The 21202-nt window shown below is 45.3% G+C and overlaps 1 protein-coding gene across 5 annotated transcripts in view; it reads right to left on the bottom strand.

Moving 5' to 3' along the window:
* The window catches only part of LOC118076802 (unconventional myosin-Ia), a 56428-nt gene extending 37334 nt beyond the window's left edge, over window positions 1-19094 (bottom strand). For 3 of the 5 annotated variants that reach the window (XM_060272083.2, XM_088661281.1, XM_088661282.1), the window contains exons 1-8: window positions 18924-19064; window positions 6303-6502; window positions 4780-4895; window positions 4533-4627; window positions 2761-2865; window positions 2240-2286; window positions 1462-1525; window positions 251-349 (exon numbers count right to left, since the gene is read on the bottom strand). In XM_060272083.2, coding sequence (XP_060128066.2) covers window positions 251-349; window positions 1462-1525; window positions 2240-2286; window positions 2761-2865; window positions 4533-4627; window positions 4780-4895; window positions 6303-6422 — 646 coding nt within the window. In that variant the 5' untranslated portion in view covers window positions 6423-6502; window positions 18924-19064. Of the gene's footprint in view, window positions 1-250; window positions 350-1461; window positions 1526-2239; window positions 2287-2760; window positions 2866-4532; window positions 4628-4779; window positions 4896-6302; window positions 6503-18923 lie in introns of all 5 variants that reach the window. The other 2 variants (XM_060272084.2, XM_060272082.2) reach the window with 2 other exon arrangements.
* Window positions 19095-21202: the final 2108 nt, after the last annotated feature.

Below are 21202 nucleotides of genomic sequence, written 5' to 3'. Positions count from 1 at the left end.
AGGAGGAATCATTGTTGTGGCCTCTGTGGTTCTCACCCCTCCTTTATTCACAGAGCCCTCCACCCCTGTGTTAAGGGAGGCCATATTCTGATGCTATGATCTGATGCTCGCAAGACTCAACCACCCCCACTCAGAAGTAAATGGCCAGAGCTCTCTTCCCTAGTGGGGCCACACACACTTGGCCTAGAATGCAGCCCTCTAACTCTGCCATTGTGTGCTTTAGGTCCCATGCATGAAATGAAAGACATACTGAGCAGCTCATCAGAGCCTCCAGACAGCAGCTGGTAGAAGATGTGGAAATTCCTCTCGCCCTTGACATGATGAACCACCCGGGATTTCTCTAGCAGGTCTGAGAATAAATGGAAGGAGGAAATGAAAGAGATAAGAGTTGGACAGGCACCATCAAGGCCAAGCTATACTATCTGAAGTGGATATTCCTAGGCTCCTGAAAAATCTTGTAGGCTGGCAGTGTGCCTCTGAGGATAAACAGAACCTGCTGCCTTGAAGATGTTGCTGGACAGGCTAGCCAATGTGATGTCCAACTCTCCTCAGCCCCATCTAGCATGGCCAATTGCCAGAGATGGTGGGACTTGTAGTCCAAAACTTCTGGAGAGCACACATTCTAGGGTTGCCATGTGTCCTCTTTTTCCAGGACACGTCCTCTTTTCCATGGGTAGAGTCGTCGCAGTGATCCTTAGTTAAAAGTAGAAGTTGGCAAATGTGTCCTCTTTTTTGCTCTTCAAAATATGGCAACTCTAACGTTGACTAGACACTAGAATGTAGGTGTCTTAAGGTTGGGGAACCTATGGCTCTTCAATGTTGTTGGACTCTACTACCCTTCAGCCCCAGACAGCATGGCCAATTGTCAGGTGTGGTGGGAGTTACAGCCTCCGGTTCCAGCAACTGGCTAATAATAATAATAATAATAATAATAATAATAATAATAATAATTTATTATTTATACCCCGCCCATCTGGCTGGGTTTCCCCAGGCACTCTGGGCGGTTTCCAACAGAAAAATAAAACACAGTGATCTATTAAACATTAAAAGCCTCCCTAAACAGGGCTGCCTTCAGATGTCTTCTAAAAGTCCGGTACAGTGGTGCCTCGCTAGACGAATTTAATTCGTTCCACGGGTCTTTTCTTATAACGAAAAATTCGTCTAGCGAATCCCATAGGAATGCATTGAATTTTTTTAAATTGTTTTTTGCCCATAGGAACGCATTAATTGAATTTCAATGCATTCCTATGGGAAACCGCGATTCGCTAGACGAATTTTTCGTAAAACGAATTCGTCTAGCGAGGCAACCTCCACTAGAAAAATCCTTTCGTTAAGCGGAAATTTCGTTAAGCAGGGCATTCGTTAAGCGAGGCACCACTGTAGTTGTTTTTCTCTTTGACATCCCATTTGTACCTTATAAATTCTGACAAACTTTATCAGGGTCTGGTATCTCATACTCACAATTGCTGATGACACCACCCAAAGGATCGCCCTTGAAGTCAAACTCAATATCCATGTATTTGCCCTAAGGAGAAGAGGGAATGTGGAAAGCAGCTGAAGCAAAATGAGCTGCCTGTAACCCCTGAAAGATGTGATCCTGAGTCTACCCACCTTTGGGAATTGAGTTCCTATTTTTTATTTCATTTTTGCTTCAGAGTAGCTCAATTTACAGTGCAGGTATAGGGACTTGGTGATTTAAAATTGACAGATAGCAATGGTCAAACTACACGAGACATGTTTACTTTCCCCAGTGGAGCAAGTAGCAGTTTCAGTGGGGATCTAGATCAGGAAAATGGCATTCAGGGGTGGGTGCTTCCCCCCCCCCCCCACAGTGAAAATGTCTCAAGCAAAACTATGGCCTCTCCTCCAAAACAGTAGCATTTCCCTTTAAAAAAAAAAAGTCTTCCTGCCCTGACATTTGTATGCACCCAACCAACCACATAAAGCAAGATTTCTTCAAGTCCAAGGCTCCATAACATTTTCTCATTTCCATAAAGAATAGAATAACAATAAATGACATGAAACAGGCGAATACAGTATTACCTGGACATTTGATTAACACCATTTATGCAGGTCACGTCAATCATCTTTTCTTGGCATACTATTTGAGTTGTGGAATTCTGATGTAGGCACAAATCTGAGTCCAGAATTATTGCTCTCTCTTCCCACCCCACCCTCTCAATAATTCTTGCTTTGACACAAACCCTCCCAAAACATGCATTCCTCACCAAATACTTACAAATCGTGAGGAGTTGTCATTGCGAATGGTTTTGGCATTTCCAAAGGCTGCAATAAGGGATGAAGAGGGTCATTAAAAGAGTTGCACGTTTACCCAGGAAAGCCTTGCCCACCCCTCCATGACGTTAAGATGTCTTCTGGACTAGATTGTAGAGGCAACATATCATGGCAAGAGTGGACCAAGCAGGTATAGAATAGTATAGAATTCAAGGACTTGCTAGACTACAGATTATGAAAACTCAAAGGTTCTCAAAAGCTCAAGGCCAAGACAAGTTTGTGTCACTAATTCCACGGGCGCTGTTCAATATGTGGCTGTAACATTTGCACAACTACAGCAAATGCAAATGAATACAACAGAAGCTTTGGCTTCAGTGGGGACATCTGGATCCCTCACAAGTAATGAGCGACAACTGCATACAATTAGTGTCCTTATCAAAAGTGCAAAAGAGCCTTGATAGTTTGCTGTCCCAGAACACAGCCCTCTCTATCCCATTCACAGAGAAGAAATCAGCATGTACATACCTTCCAGTACTGGGTTCGACTGCAGTAATTGTTCCTTGACACGATTCACCTGTTCCCCTTTCCCACATACAGCTGCCACGTATGACATCATCAGCTTGCTGGCCTCTGAGGGTACAGGAAAAGTGGGAGGAGCAATGACTGGGGCATGTGTGAGAAGTACTGAGGTGGGGAGCTTAATGAGATTAGAGGTAAGAGATCCATTCTTTAAGAGTCAAAAGCAGTATTTCCACCAACTTCAGTGCTGATCTTAGTGCTGTAGTGGTTAGATTAGAGATCCCATAGACTTTAAGTGTCCTGCCGCAGGTATCATTCAATGTGGCATTGTGGGCCCAATGGAGAGGATTGGCAGACCTAATTAAGCCTTATGGCCAGAGGTTCCCACTTCTGGATTATACTTTTGTTGGGAGATGTGTGCATAACTGTTTGCATAAGCACTTAGTGGGATTTCATGCAAGGCAGGGGGGCATTTTCAGCTGTAAACAGCCTATTTCTATCTGTCTATGTTCATTGTTTCCCAAACTTGGGTCTCCAGTTGTTTTTGGACTACAACTCCCACCATCTCTAACTAGCAAGACCAGTGGTCAGTGATGATGGGAATTGTAGTCCAAAAACAGCAGGAGACCCAAGTTGGGGAAACACTGGTCTATGTGAACAAGGAGATTGGGGGTGAAGGAACTGGGTGGAACACAGGCTGTGGTAATTTTTGGATAGTGTCAAGGGCACTTCCCAACCAAAGAATGCACATGGCAGAGAGTTAACTGTTGTCAAAGATATCACAGTTGCTTCTACAGCTCTCGAGACCTATGCACACCCCTTAGTGTCTAGGCAGCTATTCCAATGTCCACACCCTATGGAGCAGTTTCAGCAACTGGGAACCTCTCTCCCACCACCAGTTTATGTACCTTCCCCAATAGGCTGCTGCACACAGCTGGAGACTGTACCTGCATGGAAATTTCCTCTGCTCATCCCTCTTCAATCCCCTCCTGGTTCTGGGAGACAGTGGTTCAGCAGAGGGTGGAGAGCACCCAGACCTTCACTTGCCTGGCCTGCCTCTTCCTCCAGCTCTGTAGCTTCCCCTGCCTCCTGCTTCATGACTGGTACAGGTCCCCACAGACCACTGCCCCCCTCTCCCGAGTCAGACTCCAGCCCCCACTTCCCCCGGTGCTCACTCTTCAGCATCCTGCCATCTCCTGGCAGATAGCATGTTACTTGATATGAAGCCATATCAGTCTCTTTAGTGCAAACTTCCTCTGCTGCCCTCCAGATGTTGTTGGACTCCAACCTCCATCAGCCCCAGGCAGCATAACTAGTGGTCAAGGATTGTGGGAGTCGGAGTCCACAACATCAGTTGAACGTCTGTTTGGGGAAGGCTGGTCACCTTGACAAACTAGCCATAGGACTCAGCTACATTAGAAAAGAAGTTATAAATGTCTATTAACACTGTGACACCAGATGGCACTATAGAGCTGAAATCGGAACTTACGAAATTTTCCATTGTGAGCTTTAAGACAGGTTTTTCCCCAGGATGTTTTTTAAAGCTGCATAGGTACAGCCATATGGAAACATGCCAACATTGCTATATAAACCCACCACTCTGCTAAGGCCTGCCATGTGTTGCTAGACTACAACTCCCATCATCCCTAACCATTGGCCATGCTTGCTGGGGGCTGATGGGAATTGTAGTTCAGCAACATCCAGAAGCTCGCACATGTCTCCCACCCCTGTTTTATGACGCTCTCCCCCTCTCCTTTGAATAACCCTTTCTCACTCACCTGTTTTGCCGGCCCCGCTCTCTCCAGTGATAAGAATGCATTGGTCTTTGTCCTGATCTCTCAGTGAGCGATAGGCGTCATCCGCGATGGCGTAACTATGCAGGCACAGTGAAGAAGCATTAGAAGGGCTGGCTGGCTTGCCGCCAGCATCTCATTCCTCAAAGCCATCACACACACACACACACACACACACACACACACACACACACACACACACACAACCGACTCCCTTGGGGGTCTCACTTACATGTGGGGTTTTACCGCAAAAAAGTTACAGTTCTTATACTGCTCCACTATCTCTTCCGTGTAAATGGGCAGCTGCTCATACGGGTTCACTGAGATCACCACGTTCCCGATGTATGTCTGTCGAGGCAGGAATGTTGCTATTACAAACAGCAAGATGCTGGCGAAATGCTGGCAACGCTCAAAATTGGGAGGAAAGGGTAGGGTGCCCTTAAGAACACCCACAAGTCCACCTCCTGAGTCCTCTCCCAGCTTCAGACACATCATGCTCCCTTGTCACTTCTGAAAAAAAGTAGCTAAGCTGGCCAGCACAAAAGGTAAGGAGGTCAGGGCCTTTTCTGCCTCACCATAATTCAGGTATTGAATTAACCAGAGACAGTGTTAGCATAATAGACTAGGACTTGAGAGACCAGGGTTCAAATCCTCAATGGGCTGAAGCTGAGTAAATGAATGAGAGTCAGTTCCTGCTGTCCCCTCAGCTGACTTTCCTCTAGCTTGTTTTCCCTCGGTCCCTGCTTCTGTTACCACAACGCCACCTCTCTCTTTCTCCATCCCCTGGGTTGAGGATTGCCAAATGATCAGGTGAGGAAACGCTGCTTTGGTCTTCATTGTTGCTGTGCCTTTAAACCCCAGCTTCATCTGCAGGAATCTACAGGAGAAGCTTTTTATGGCACAAACTTGGTAATGTATGTGCATCAAGTCACTCACTGTGAAAGGCACAGCTACAGAAGCTTGTTGGAAGGTTGGCATTCTTCATCCTGCACAGTCAATCAGCTGTGTTTCTGGACAGGAGCTGCAATGGTTGTTGCCTGTTTCCTCTATACAAAAATACACTTAGGCTGCAAAGCTATGTATGTTCTCTAGGGAGTAAGCCACATTGAAGCTGGCGGGAGAGAACATGCATAGGATTGGACTGTGCATGTCATACTGTACAGCACCTCGTGTTTCCCATTCTGAAGTTAGAAATAGGGATGGAGGACAAAATTATATGTTTATAATGCCTAATATGTCAAATTTTCATTTTCCAAAGCAATACAAGAATTGAAATACAGCCATCCTTTGAAATTCACACGTATCCAAATTTTGCAATGCAATTCTCTATTGAAACCATGTTTACAAAAAATGCATATATTAGGGGAATTTGCTTGCAGAAATGTGTATGTTAGTCGAAACTGCATATAAAAATGAGCTAGGAGAAATTCACACTAGAGCAGGCATCCCTCCAGATGTTTTGGAACTATAATTCCCATCATCCCTGACCACTGGTTCTGTTAGCTAGGGATGGTGGGAGTTGTAGTCCCAAAACATCTGGAAGGCCAAGTTTGGGGGTGCCTGCACTAGAGAGTACAAATGAATTTTCATGAGGTTTAAAGGGGGGGAGGGACCAAAGTGCATAGAAATGTAATTAAGATTTGAAAAACGAGAAACTGAGAGAACCAAAATTGGCAGATCTGTCCACCCCAAGTTATAAAGCCTGCCACTCAGCTCAGTTACCACCACCACCACCCCAATCCCTGGTGCTCTTACATAGATTTCCTTGTGTTGGAAGCGTTTCTCCAGGTTCTGCATTAACGTATCTTCCGTCAGTGGGTCCAGAAGCACCAGGTCTCCTACCCTACTGGTGTCAATTGCAGTCTCGGCCTCCATGGCTGTGGGAGGGACAGGAATTCCAGACACGAATGCCTACCTGCAAAGCAGTGGAACAGCTGGGTGAGGTCCGGATAATCCTGCCACAGAACCAGAAAGACATGTGAAAAGCTGCCGCAGACTCTTGGCTCATACAAAGTCAGTGACAATGCAGCAGGGTCAGTGAGTCTGCAAACCTACAGATGTTATTGCACTACAGCGTAGCTCATCATCCTTGGCCTTGCTGACTGGGGCTGATGGAATCTGGAATCCAACAACATCTGGAGGACCCTGGATTCCTTGCCCTTGCTGTAGGTGGGTACAGCGGTACCTCGGGTTACGTTACCTTCGGGTAACGTAATTTCGAGTTACGAACGAGGCAAACCCGGAAGTGTATACAGCTTTCCAGATGTTGTCGGACTCCCAACTCCCATCAACCCCCATCGATCACAGATCATAGTGTATACTATCATAGTGTATACTTCCGGGTTTTGCCACACACGCATGCGCAGAAGCGCTCTATTGCGCCACACGCTTGCACAGAAGTGGCGCCTCCAGATATGGACTTTTTGGGGTAAGTACAGACCCCCAGGATGAATTAAGTTCATATCCAGAGTGTCCACTGTATTCTGCAAGAGACACAAGGGGTGGGTGGGTGGGTGTGTTTGTGTTGTTTCAAGGGCAAGTGTGTAAATAAGACCATCTGCATTGCAGGGAGTTGGACTTCATGATCCTTGGGGTCCCTTCCAACTATGATTCTATGATCTATGATCGATGGGGGTTGATGGGAGTTGGAGTCCGACAACATCTGGAAAGCTGCAGGTCAGTCACAGTTGCTCTTAGATACTTTTGGTCAGGGGGGGAATCTAATTATTGAGAAATGCTCCCATAAACAGAGGTGAAATCCCCAATGTGTGCTACAGTTTAAGGGCCAGATTTGATGAAGTGAACATGTGTGAAGGCCGAGCAATCTTGTTTCACATGAACTGAAAGCACCCTCCCTATTATGATGTAGTGAGATTACTGCCTGATTAGTGTGAGTGGGTCTATTACAACGGTTTTACGAGAAGTGGCTCCAGAAAGGATTTGACACAAGAGAACAGATAAAATGTTCTTTAATGGCTATGTATGTTCATTTCCAGAATGGGCCACTCACTCGGAGTTGAGATTCAAGACCAGTGTCTGTTTGGCAGATTGTATTTGAGAAACAGCAGTTTTGGGCAGCTGGAATAAACAGGGAAATAGAGTGCTATTGGTTGAGTGAAGATGAGGAATGGAAAGGCCTGAACAGAGTCTCTCTCTCTTTCTCTGACTGCTTCCAGGCAGCTTGCTTATTGAGCATTCAACCTAGAATAATAGAATCTTAGAGTTGGAAGGGACCCAAGGGTCACCTAGTCCAACCCCGTGATCTGTTTGCAGGGAGATTAGGCAACACTGGGTTGTTTACATGGAGGTTAGATAGCATTGCTTTGAAGAAAGTGCTGCCCCACACTTTCCATTGCATTTCTCCATCACTTTCCTCAGTGTGAAAGGTTCAGGTTTCCTTCCTGGGCAGCAGGGAGAGGAAAGTGGTGTGTTGCACTAGAGCTCCAAACCAAATGTAATTGCACGATCTGAATTTTCCAATATGTGGTTGAATCCCACCCAAAAACAGTGACAGTCTGAAAGCACCCTCTCTCTTTTTTGTAGGTCTGATATAGGACTCAGCTACATTAATAAAGGCACAGCAATTTGAATGTGCTATAAACATGCAACACCAGATGGCACCAGAGAGCAAGAAATTTTAAAACACAATTTTCTATATATATTTTTTCTTTCGTTATAACTATCACATTTCTGACTTATTTATAGCTTTCCCCCCCCCCCTTGGTCCACCCATAGACTAAAAGACCAGCTGTTTTACATGAATGCCCCTTTACCTCTACTTAAGCTCTGCTTCTCCATTTGCAACAAAGCAATAAATTTTCAGGGGTCCAGGCTCTCGATTTTCCTTATTCGGTGAATGCACACATGGCAAGGTGCAGCACCACAGTGCTACAATTCCCAGAGTTCCATGAGAAGAGGCATTGGCTGTTAAACTACTCAGGGAATTGCAGCTCTGGGAGAGGAACACAGCTCCCTTTTGGGGGGAGGGGGTAGCCATGATTGCTTAAAGTGGTATCATCATGGGGTTCAAAATGAATGCTGTGAATGTAGCCTCTATGTTGCTTCAATTAAACACCAAAACAAAGCATGACTCTGAATATCCAGTCTGTGCTGCTCCGTAATGAAGGGAAGTAGCAACAATAAGGGAAGCACATGCAGGGAAGGCTAAAAGGTTGCCAGCTCATAAGTGCTTTGTGAGGAGATGCTGAGTGCCTTTCCTACCACCCCCACCCCCACCCTTCCATCCTGCCCGGTGCCATTGATTCCTAAGCCAGCTGACAGCTGTTGGCGGCCCAACTTCCTGCTCTGAGTCACTGGTGTCCTTGCAAGCCTGGGGTGGTTCTTCCCAGTGGTATTAACCTCTTCACGGCTAGTTCCAAAGTCTAACCTAGAAGAGAGCACTCTGGAGCACTTTCCTCCCTGCAAGCCAAACTCACTGCTGCAGTTAAGTTGGCAATCCTATGCTCCATTTACTTGAAAGTAAGTCCCATTAAAAACCAGTGGGACTTCCAAGTAAACATGGCTAAGAGCAAGCTGCACAAATGCAACTGGTGCAAATGTCCATGGGTTTGTCTAATCTTTTTTAAAAAAAAAAGTCATGCAAGCTAGTGGCAAAGGGCAGGCCATGTTAAGGAATTGTAGCTTTGTGGGGAGTAAACCACAGTTCACAATAATCTTTAGGGGAAATAATGGGCTTTAAAATTTTAAAGGGACTTTAAATCCAAGCATGTCTTTGTATCCTATGGGGCTCTGAGGTGCAGATTTACCTTTGAGATAAGTTCACCTGAGAGGCAGTGACTTACAAGAGATGGCGTAGCATGGGAGCTATGATTCTGAGCTATGAATAAAGAAACCCCTGATTCAAAACTTGCTTCTTTCTTTCTTTCTTTCTTTCCTTCTCCCTCCACACCCTCCCCCCTTTCCAACTCAACTTTAATTGCACAACCTGAATTTGCTGTTATGGGATTGTATCCCACCTGAAGATTGCAAAAGTCTGGAAATGGTGCGTGTATGTGTGTGCATGAGAAGGAGAAAAAGAAGGGGGAGATGTTCAGTGTGAAAATGGTGCCTGGGAATAGGGTTAAAGAGCCTCTCTCTTCCTGCTCCAGTCTTCCACTTAAACCTGCAATCTCAGTGGTTGCATTGTATTAAGAAAAGACCAACCACCCAAAAATGGATTACATACCCTCCAACATTTCTCCGATGAAAATAGGGACATCTCATTCCATACAAATAATTTTACTATTTAGACACCACCCATCTGACTGGGTTGCCCCTGCCATTCTGGGTGGCTTCCAACATATATAAAAACATAATAAAACATTAAACATTCAAAAAAATTCCATATACTGGGTTGCCTTCAGGCAGCCTGTGAGTCAGGTAACTCCACACCCTGCAACATTTATTAAATGAAAATTGGGACATCCTAAGGAAAAGCAGGACATTTTTGGATTGAATCAAAAACTGGGACGCCTTCTGTAAATATGGGACTGTCCCTGGAAAATAAGGACACTTCGAAGGGTCTAGGATTGCTGAGCCACACATAAAGGCTTAGTAGTGCTTCTAAGCACTACTAAGAAGGGGATGACAGAGATGGTTGGACAGTGTTCTCGAAGCTACGAACATGAGTTTGACCAAACTGCAGGAGGCAGTGCAAGACAGGAGTGCCTGGCGTGCTCTGGTCCATGGGGTCATGAAGAGTCAGACACAACTAAACGACTAAACAACAACAGTGCTTCTGCTAGTCATGCTTCTGGCTGAGGGTGAAGCTGGGAATCCAGCGAAGACTCTTTCCTGGCACTTCCCAACAATCCCTTAGCAAAGCATTCTGTTGCTGTCTGAGTTACTAAATTGCTGTTTGCCCCCAGAGTAGACTCAGCAAGAAAACTCAATGGAGCTGCATCAGCAGCACTAATCGAGGAGTTCCTGTGAGCGGCACGATCGTTAGCCTGACTATAAAAGAACTTTATGGCCGGAAAGGAGTTGAACAGCCCTGGATGCTGTACTTTCTCCTTTGTATCTCACAGGTGAGAGCAGAAGGCCCAACTGCGATAGCATCTCATCCTAACATAGGTGGGTAAATAAACAGAGGCATATGCCCAGTGGTTAGTATTCAGTCCATTTATGGGGAGCCAAACTCAGAACAGAAGCTGGGATAGATGCATTGAGAGCCAGAACTCTTGGGTTGTCTGGGTGTACAGTACTTGATTCTCGCCTTAACAGTTATTGTGGTGCAATGGTTAGGCTACTTTGTTGTCTTGAGGGCCTCTCTTCTGCTTTTCTTGTTTCTTGACGGCTGCCATGGTTTCTTATGGCTGCCACATGGGAGGACATCAATGTTAACTGTTCCCTTTGGCTATGTGTCTACTGACCAGAGAAACTGTAAGCTTCTCTGGGAGAAGCTGGGGTTTATCTGAAGTCCTAATAAGATAAGACCTGCTGGAGCAGGCCAAAAGTCCATCTAGTCCAGCATCCTATTCTTAGAGTGACCAACCACATGGCCTTCAGAAGCTCGAAGGCCAGACCCAAGTGCAACAACATCAGATTTAGCTATTAGCTATGAATCAAGAGCGGTCGGATGAAGGGGTTTATACTTCCAATAAGATTTGTTTTGTTTACCAGATTTATATCCCATTTTCCCATGAGAACTTCCCCAAGACAAACAAGTAATAATATGGGATGATAGCCAACACTGGCCATTCTCACATATTCCATTGATTTCAATGTGTACATTCTGAGTATGACAAATGTTGGCTATTATCCATTGTTTCTTGTAAAACCACAGGGATTCAATCCCAAGCCTCCCTTGTCTAAGTAAAATACACCAACCCAAGGCTAGGGAACCTTTGGCCCTTCAGATGTTGTTGGACTACAGTTCCCATCATGTCTGACCATTGTCTGACCTGAAGGAGCGTCTCCACCTCCATCGTTCTGCCCGGACACTGAGGTCCAGCACCGAGGGCCTTCTGGCGGTTCCCTCATTACGAGAAGCTAAGTTGCAGGAAACTAGGCAGAGGGCCTTCTCGGTGGTGGCGCCTGCCCTGTGGAACGCCCTCCCAACAGATGTCAAAGAGGAAAATAACTACCAGACTTTTAGAAGACATCTGAAGGCAGCCCTGTTTAGGGAGGCTTTTAATGTTTAATAGATTACTGTGTTTTATTTTTCTGTTGGAAGCCGCCCAGAGTGGCTGGGGAAACCCAGCAAGATGGGTGGGGTATAAATAATATATTATTTATTATTATTATTATTATTATTATTATTATTATTGGCCGTGCTGGCTGGGGCTAATGGGAGTCTATTAACATCTGGAGGGACAGAGGTTCCCCACCCCTGCTTTGTTTGAAGGAAAATAATATACATAACAACGATGCAGGAGCCCTCCAGCTGCAGATGTTGTTGGGGGTGGGGGTTTCCAATTCTGATTGAAGCTGGTTTGGAAGAAAACACATCAGAACGTAGAACTTCATAAAAAGTGACAGAGCAGATGTGGATTGTGGTTTATGATGAGCATGCACACCATTTCTCAAACCAGTAGTGGGAACACACCAGATGCAGAGCCAATGGGAGTGTGTGCACAACCCAAATGTGCTCATTGGTCACAAATTGCTAACTGTTTCAGGAGCGGGGAAGAGGGACACTGGGTGATGGAACAGAGTATCCTGGAGAAGATGGAACACTAAACAGTGCCGCAACATTTTGTTGCAGATCCCACTTGTTAACAAGTATTAATTTTTAAACTTTTCTTTTGATAATGAGGGATTCAAATACACTGAAACAATGTCGCATTTGTAGGAAGTTCCAAAAAAATCTATCTTGACATTTGTATTTCCACTTCAGAAAGGCTACTTTGGATAAGAAGAGAACTACTTTCCTCCCAAATGGTCACAGCTTCAGGAGGGCACACTTCTGAGCAATGGGGGAGGAGTAGGGGTTGTTTGTGTCAGTGTGTGCTGCTCATGCTGTTTGCCCCGAAGTATTCCTATTAGCTGTTTTATTCAGCCTATTTATAACATTTCATCTAAGGACGAAAACCAGAACTTCCTCCGGCAACTTGTCCCAATTCCCAGGTATTCTTATGGGTAGGAAATATTGTCTTCCTTTAAGTTAAGCCCATCTTTGCTTTGCCTTCAGTGTTGACAAAAAGCAATTAGTGGTTGTGCTTCAGCCTATACAGTACTATTGAAAAAGTCAACTCCTTTCCCAGATGGTGGAATATCTGTCCCTTCTTAATTTTCCAGCGGGTTTTGCATTCCAAACAATTACTGCGCTTGGTTGTCGTCCTCTGAACCCACCTGATATATCTTGAATGGTAGTATCAAAAAGTACTACATGCAGGATTATTCTGTTTTTCTTTTCTTTTTTTTACTCACAGAGCTTAATTCATGATATGAGAGGTGGCATGGGAGAACGCCTATTGAGAAGGAGTGGTTTATTACGGTAATTTATTTTGCTGTACAAAGTACTGTGGGTATGTTTGTTCTGGCCTAAAGAGCAGGTTTTCCCTGGGGAAAGAGTGGGCCAAGGGGGAAATGGCTCAAACCTGTGCCTAGAAAGTGTGGGTCAAGCAGAAAACTGCTTGGACCCATGCTTTCTAAGCATGAGACAAGTGCAAGTGTGTACAAGCCCTGTATCAGACCATTGATCTCCCATGAAGCCCAGTTTACACCAACTAACAGGTGCTCTGGAAGATCTCAGGCAGGGATCTTTCCCAGCCTGAGATCCATTTAGCTGGAGATATCAGGGACTGAACCTGGGACTTTCAACATGAAAAGCCCGCGCTCAGCTGCTGATCTATGCCCCCTTCCATCAACCTCAGCAGAATGAAGCAAGCGCATAATGGAAAATGCATGAGTGCACTGAGAGACAAACTATGTGTAAATGGCACAGGAAGGATACCACAGGATAAAACCCCTAGGTGGAAAGCAGTTCCGTGCAAGATGTAGCAAGCAACCCACCTGCTGATCATCACACATGAAAACTGCATAGGTGTGTTCATGCTATGTACATTCAATGTGAAATCACAGGCAATCATGGCAGCAAACTTTGCACATGCATGATACATGAACCTCTACTCTAGTAACTTCTACACTACAGTGCTTTCCCTCTGAGAATGGGGCATAGTATTTAAATGTGCCTAATAAATAAGTAATTGCTCTGAAGCACCATTACAGTATATTGGTTACACTAACTCTATTTGGATTTGCACCAAATATAAATTGTTCCCTATTCTTAAGGTCCCCCGTCATTAAGATCAGGAGATCCATAGAACATCAGCTTCTTTAAATAAAAAATAAAAAATTAAACACCACCAACATTTATTGCACTTTATAAAACAGCCAACCTTCACCTTTGATTTATAAGGCTGCCCATGGACTCTGCACCACCACCATAAAATCTCAATATCCTTATCAGTCCCGCTTGAATAAAGTTCATATCTGAAGCGAGCAATTTTATGTTCACTCTGTCGGTATATTAAGGTTGGTTCAAAAGAGGATACGAATGACAACTTAGGTGATCTGTACCCAATTTGCAACCAAAACACTTGCACCTTTGCAAGTTATGCTATGGTTTATCTGGCCCAAAGGACCCCCAAAGCAGGATACAACATACGAACACAACAGAAAGGCAAGATAAAAATGCAACAAATACATGGGAAGTTAAACAATGTAAAACAGCAAAATCACAAAATACACTGCTTTTGTGTTGATGGGCTGCTTCTATGCTCTCATCACCATCACAGACAGAGCTCCCCAGCATTGCACTTGGAAGGCAGGTTAACTCACATCCCCACCAATCTCTCACCTACGGTAGCAGCAAGCCCATTCGCAATAGTTCTCAACCTGTGGGTCCCCAGATGTTGTTGGACTACAACTCCCATCATCCCTAGTGGGAATGTCCAGCAGTCAGGGATTGTGGGAATTGTAGTCCAACAACATTTGGGGACCCACATATTGAGAACCACTGCCCTAGAGGATACCCCTTGCTTTTGTCACACCCTCGGTCACTCCTTTGGGGTTGCCCCACCAAAGCTGGCCTGCCAGCAGCAACCAACCACCAATAGCACTTAGCAGCACCCAAATAAATAGGCTTTTCTCCTTGGAAACCAGGTACAGCTGTGGCAACATTCTTTCCTCTTCACAGGAAGCTCTAGGTTGGTCACCCTTTCCTGCTCCCACTGGCTGCTGTTCTCCAGATGCAGCAAGAAATAGCCATGCTACTATTATCTGCCTCCTCTCACACCTGAATTGCACCAAGCCTTTAAAAGCTGAGGATACTTATGAACCAACCCGGACCCTGTGACCACAACCTGAGGCCCTTCTTTGGGTGCCTCCCCCACAATAGGTCCGGAGGGTGGCAACATGGGCCTTTTCTGTGGTGGCTCCTCATTTGCAGAATGCACTCACTCTCACCCCAAGCAGGTTCGCTTGGCACCTTCATCACATATCTTTAGGTGCCAGGCGAAAACAGTTCTCTTCAACCAGGCATTTGACGGATTAACATCCTATGGCCTTTTAAATGTGTCTGTGGGAGGGGATGTTATTGTTTTGTTTTTGTTTTATTATGTATATTGTGGTTTCATTTTGTGTTTTTATGTTGTGAGTCACCCTGTGATCTTCAGATGAAGGGTGGTACACAAATTAAAACAATAGTAGCAATAGTAATAGTAATAGTACCGTAATACAAGGCATGAACTTGTGCAATTTTACAGGCATGCCACAATATACATGCAGAGGTAAAGGTAAAAAAGGTAAATGACCCCTGAACCGTTAAGTCCAGTCAAAGGTGACTATGAGGTGTGGCGCTCATCTTGCTTCAGGCCAAGGGAGCCGACATTTCTCCACAGACAGCTTTTCAGGTCATGTGGCCAGCATGACTAAACCGCTTCTGGGGCAACGGGGCAACGGGACTCCGTGATGGAAGCCAGAGCGCACGGAAACACCATTTCCCTTCCTGCCATAGCGGTACCTATTTATCTACTTGCACTGGTGTGTTTTCAAACTGCTAGGTTGGCAGAAGTTGGGACAGAGCAATGGAACACATGCAGAACCCTCACCTTCCTCCATGAAACCCAGGAAGCAGGCAGCCATGACATACTGCTGAATCAGGCAGGATTACATATGAAGTTGCATTATACCAAGTCAGATCATTGCCTCCATCTAGTTCAGTGCGTTCTACGTGAGAGGTGGAAGACTTGCAGCCCTCCAGATGTTGCTGAACTCCCAACTCCCACCATCCCTGACCTTTGGCCACTCTGGCTGAGGGCTGATGGGACCTGGAGCCCAACAACAGCTGGAAGACCACAGGTTCCTCATCCCTGGTTTACTCTGACTCATGACTGTACTCTAGGTTTCCTAGGTGGTAACCTTTCCCTGCCCCTTGCACTTCGTACCGTGTGCTATGGTGCCTCCCACACCTTTCCCAGTCCTACTATATGAGATCCCTTAATGGGGGATGTCATGAGGACCTTGTGCATGCACAGCACATGCTCTACCACTGAACTATGATCTCTTCAGCTCCTAGCCACGTTTGTGTCAAATGTCTGCTACCTGGGCCCAGGGCCAATCCTACCATTAGGCAGAATGATGAGAGTGGCATATTCTGGGAGGCGGTGGCTCTTCCTCCTGTGCTCATTTTCCTGTCTCCAAGGGTGAGATTTTGAGTGGTCTGGAACGGGGAGGTGGCAAAAGCCTTTCATCTAACCCCAGGTTAGGCCAGAGCCAAGGGAAAGGTGTGGGTTTGTTTAGGCATCTAGAGCGAGGATGGAGAACCAGATATTGCTAGACTTCATCTCCTCTCAACCCCTAGCCAGCATGGGCAGGAGTGATGGGAATTGGAAACCAGGAAGGCGCACTGACAATCTACGCCAGGCCAAGGTGCTCACACTCTTAGCAACCCACAGTCTCAGTGATCTCCAAGAGTCACAGAAGCCAAGTGCATGTTTAGCAGGTTGCAGACAATGGGTGCCAGGGGCATCTAAATATTTGACAAGGGACTGGGATGGGGGCGGGGAGAAGGCTTTCCTGCTCGAAGAAAAGGAGTGACTGATGGGAAGTCAACAAAGATAAACATCCATTGGTGGGTGGAATTACCCCTGCTACTATTTTAACAAGTCATTTGCCTCAAGACGGTTGGTATCACCTTTCCCATGTGATTGTTTGCGTTCACAAATACAGTATCACCACTGTGCCAAATTGGCAGGGATGGGGAAAGAAATTTAATTGAGTTTGCATCTATAGGTGAACCTACCTAATTTGCATTTACTGAAATAATATGTGAACTCAAACACAGCCACACTTCAAAATTTGCACTTCTCCAAATTTTCTCCAGCCAAGAAATGCACACAGCAGGGTAAACAGGAATATACAACAATGAGTTACATTGGGGGAATGGTTTTGCAAAAATGTGTATATTGTACAAAGTTGCATTAAAATCACACTAGAAGAAACTCATCTGATGAATTTTCATAAGGACTTTAAAAAGGATTCAAACTGATGTGGAAATGTGGAGAACGGAACCTAAGATTGGAAAAGTGAGAAATCAAGAAAAACTGGATTTGACATCTTTGCCCGTTCCTACAAATTGGAGATAGAATTGCTGTTATTGTGCCCCTAATTTGTGGGATGCTTTGCTTCATCTTTTTAAGGCTGCATGAGGAGGCACTTTTGTTCCCACTGGCATTCAGTGGAACCTAATGGTGAAAATTAGTTACCGTACTTGCAAAAAATCTCCCCTCTGCAACTGAGTTAGCTTCCAGACAACCTGTTTATTGAGCATTCACCCTGATTTGTTTACAGGGAGATTAGAGGACCATGGCTATTTACTGAGCATTTATTCTGATCTGTTTGCAGGGAGGTTAGGCAACATTGTGTCAAGCAATGTTTTTCTGGGTGTTTTACTGTCACTTTCCTTATTGCAAAAAGCCCAACCTTCTAGGGCAGTAGGTTTGTTGCACAATAGCTCCAAATCAGCTTTAATTGTACAACCTGATTTTCCTAGTTTATGAGTGAATCTCACCCAAATCAAGGGCCTTGAAGCACCCTGAGTTCATGGCAAAGGGCTCCTAAAACAATTCAGATTTCTTCTTTACTTTCACTGGGCCACACCTGATCTTCCAACAGCAGAGGTGGGAAAGCACTCTTTTTTGTGTTCAGCTGGCAGCATCTAGGGCTGGAGTATAAAGTTTGCCAGTGCTCAGCCCCAGAATCCTTTTTCAGTGCCAAAGCTGATTCCAGAAATATGTGAATAAGTCTTGCACATTCTCCAATAGGCAAAGTTCCAGGGATATTGCTGCTTCAGTTTAAGGTTGGGGGGGGGGGTGTTATGAGAGAGCGCTGGAGACTTCTGGCATTTTTGTAATATTTGCCTAATGTACAAATATACAAGCAGAACACATGCGGAGACAAACATTATGAGTAGGTATGTCTTGAAGGCGGAAGATCCACTACCCACATTGGATTCCAAGAGAGACTCTGCAACTCAACATGCCTTCAGCCAAATCACAGAATGCTCTCTCTTGTTCTCTCTCTTTCTAATCTGCAAACATGCATATTTGTCCCCTCTCCTCAGGTGGAGGGGTAGGGTATCACCGTCTCCAGCTACCAGGGGATCCTGTCCAGTCCCCTGAACATCCTGGACTCTTAGTCATCTCCCTAAGAAATTAATCTTCATCCAGCAGCCATAAAAATAATAAAAAGTGTCTCTGGGAATGTGCAGAGTGTTTTTACCACCCCCACCCCCATGCAACTGGGGCCTGTAGCTATGCAATAAAAATTAAAGAGCAGAGTTTCAGGAGACATAATATGGCATTCAGGCAAGCTTGAACTTCAAACCCCCCTCTTTGGGGTAAATGAAACACAGTCCAGTTCTAAGAGCTGGCCTGTGTGTCCCCACCCCCAACATATACCTTTCCTCTTTCTCCTCTTCCTTTCTTTCTCTGCCAACTCTTATTTTGTTTTTCTTTGAAACTTCCGCGTCCGCAAACAAAGAAGAAAATGTCTTTGTCTTGGCAATGCCTCCCAAGAAGCATTGGAGATTGGGTAAAGGGTGGGGATTAGAATATGTTTTTCAGCACATTTCCTCTCAAAATCAGAAACAAGACAGACTTTACATGGGGGTTTCCTACAGACAGACGCTGTCTCCCTGAAGGGGAGGGGGCTGCTTTTTGTAATAACACAGAGAGGATGCCTGCCCAGAAAACAAACAATGTTTCAAGGATGTAGATTTCCTATTTAATCAGCCAGTGGGGGAGGGGGGGCAGAGGTATCAGGCAAAGCCCTGAGAAAGCTGCAGAGTCTCCTACTTTGCAAGCAAGAGTGAAGTTGGCTGGGAGGGAGCCATGCACTGTGAAGAAAATGTCAAGGTGGGTTCCTACTCACCCCCTAAACAGGGAGACGTCCCACAGCTCTGCAGTTGCACACCCAAGCCTTTTTTCCAACGTAGCCCAGGTTAGCTCCAAAACAGCAACAGGCAACCCAGCTCAGCAGGAGCTGTCCATGGTTTGTCTCTTCTGCACCGTCCTGCTTGCCTCTCAGCAGTTTCTGACTGCCACACCTACTTCCTCTCCGCACTGCCTCCCACCAAAGGATCTCCTCCTCCTCTTCTCAGATCAAAGGGCTGCAAAGTCAACAGGGTTAATCATTACGTTGCTAGCAAAGTGCCCATCAATTTGATGGATGGAAGGAGTGCCTGTGTGTTTATGTGTGCATGTAAGGAGAGATTTGCAAGGATCTCCTGCATATTTCAAAAGCCTGTGCACTCTGTGCCCAAAGAGCAGTGCTTCCCAAACTTTGGTTCTCCAGCTGTTTTTGAACTACAATTCCCATCATCTCTGACCACTGGTCCTGCTAGCTAGGGATGATGAGAGTTGTAGTCCAAAGACAGCTGGAGACCCAAATTTGGAAAATGCTGCTATAGAGACACAGTGGACACTCATCCCACCAAGGCCTCTGTCACGCTACCAATTGTGAGTGACTGAGAGCAGGTTTGAGCCTCAACACGGTTCTGAGTGCTTTACTTCTCCCTCCATTGGAGAATGGCAGTCACTCACTTATATGAAAAGAATGAAAAGGTGCAGTTGGAGATGCCCTATAGTGGGGCTATGGCCCTCCACAGGCTCTCCATCCTTGATCTAGAGGACAGATGACCAACTGGTGACCCTTGAGCTAAGTCATAATGCTGTCCATCTTTTACTAGTTCCACCACATTGTAAAAAAAAAAACTTATTTTTTTTTTTAATGTGCAGTTTCACTTGAGAGGAAAATAACTAATGGATTGCACATATTCAATATATGTTTTGTAGTATTCCCAGTTTTACATACAGAGGGAAGGACCTGCTTGAGTTGGTCTTTTAGAAATTTCAGCATCCTCCATAACAAATGTTCTCCATAGTAGTGAATCCAGGCCCGGGCCTCCTCATGAGGCAGAGGCACCCACCTTGCTTCTGGCGAGAATTCTCCGGAAGCTGCCGCTGCCACCACCTCTTTGTAGGTGCTGCTATGCAATGCAGGCACTAGCAGTGGGGTGGCAACGAGGAGGAGGAGACATGTTCCTGCATCACCTCAAGCGGCGCAATGGAGCGCACCACCCGAGTGAATCAGCTACTGCTAGTTCAGGGTGGTCCAGCATGCAGCAAGCTCCACAGCAGGCAGCAATCAGGGGCTTCAGGACCACATGGCAGCACACAGGGCCCCCATAGGAAGAGCCACCACATGCCATCGGCACAGACTGGCATGCAAGAGAAGGGGTGGGGGAGACAAGGGAGGGAACCTGTGCTTCGGGTATAGAGAATATAAGCTTGTTTTTTGCTAAAACTTGGTGCCCCTACTTTGGACACTTGCTTTTGCAAGAATGTATTGTATTCAATAAACTCTTTGCTACTTCACCGATTTTGTTCAGACTGTATTTGGTTATGGGTTTTGGGACCTACGTTTTATATCTCACATGGGGGTGGAGGGTGGTGAGTCTGAGGTAAAAAGTGAAGGAGAAAGAGAGCATGACCTATAAATATAACTGCGTATAAATAGGGATGAAGGCTGAGGTAAGAAAGAAAAAGGGAATAAGTGACCCAAGAGATGTGGAGGCAAAAACAAGTGAAGCTAAAAAGCCAAAGGGAGGAATGGGCTAAAAACAAGGGGGGGTGCAGCTGAGGGGAAATAGTGTGAGGGGACAGGCTGAGGTGAAGAAAAGTGTTTGAAAGAAGCGCAAGAGTGTAAAAATGGGAGATACTGTGAGCTGCGCCCCTCACTGATGCTGTATCACATCCTCCTTTAGCCACTTAAGGGCAAATCTATGAAATTTCTGAAACAATATGAAAACCGAAACACATCCGTCCTTTTAAATTCACACTCATCCAAACTTTGCGGTGCAGTTCTGAAATGCATATATTAGGGGGAAATGTAATCTCAAATGCATATATCAATGAAGATAACGTATAGAAGTGCAATATAAGCGGACGAATTGCTTGCAAATATGTGTACGTTAGTCAAAACTGCATACAAAAATGTGTTCATTAGGGAAAATCATGCCGGTGAATTTTCATGAGGTTCCCCCCCCCAAAAAAAAAAAGAAAGAAAGAAAAGAAAAGAAAACAAGACGTCAGATTGCTGCAGAAATGAGGAAAGCTGGATTTAAGACTGGAAAAATGAGAAACGGAGAG

Source organism: Zootoca vivipara, chromosome 2, assembly GCF_965207765.1.
Source record: "Zootoca vivipara chromosome 2, rZooViv2.hap1.1, whole genome shotgun sequence".
In the NCBI taxonomy this organism is placed as follows: domain Eukaryota; kingdom Metazoa; phylum Chordata; class Lepidosauria; order Squamata; family Lacertidae; genus Zootoca; species Zootoca vivipara.
This window is presented reverse-complemented; position numbering and strand designations above follow the sequence as displayed.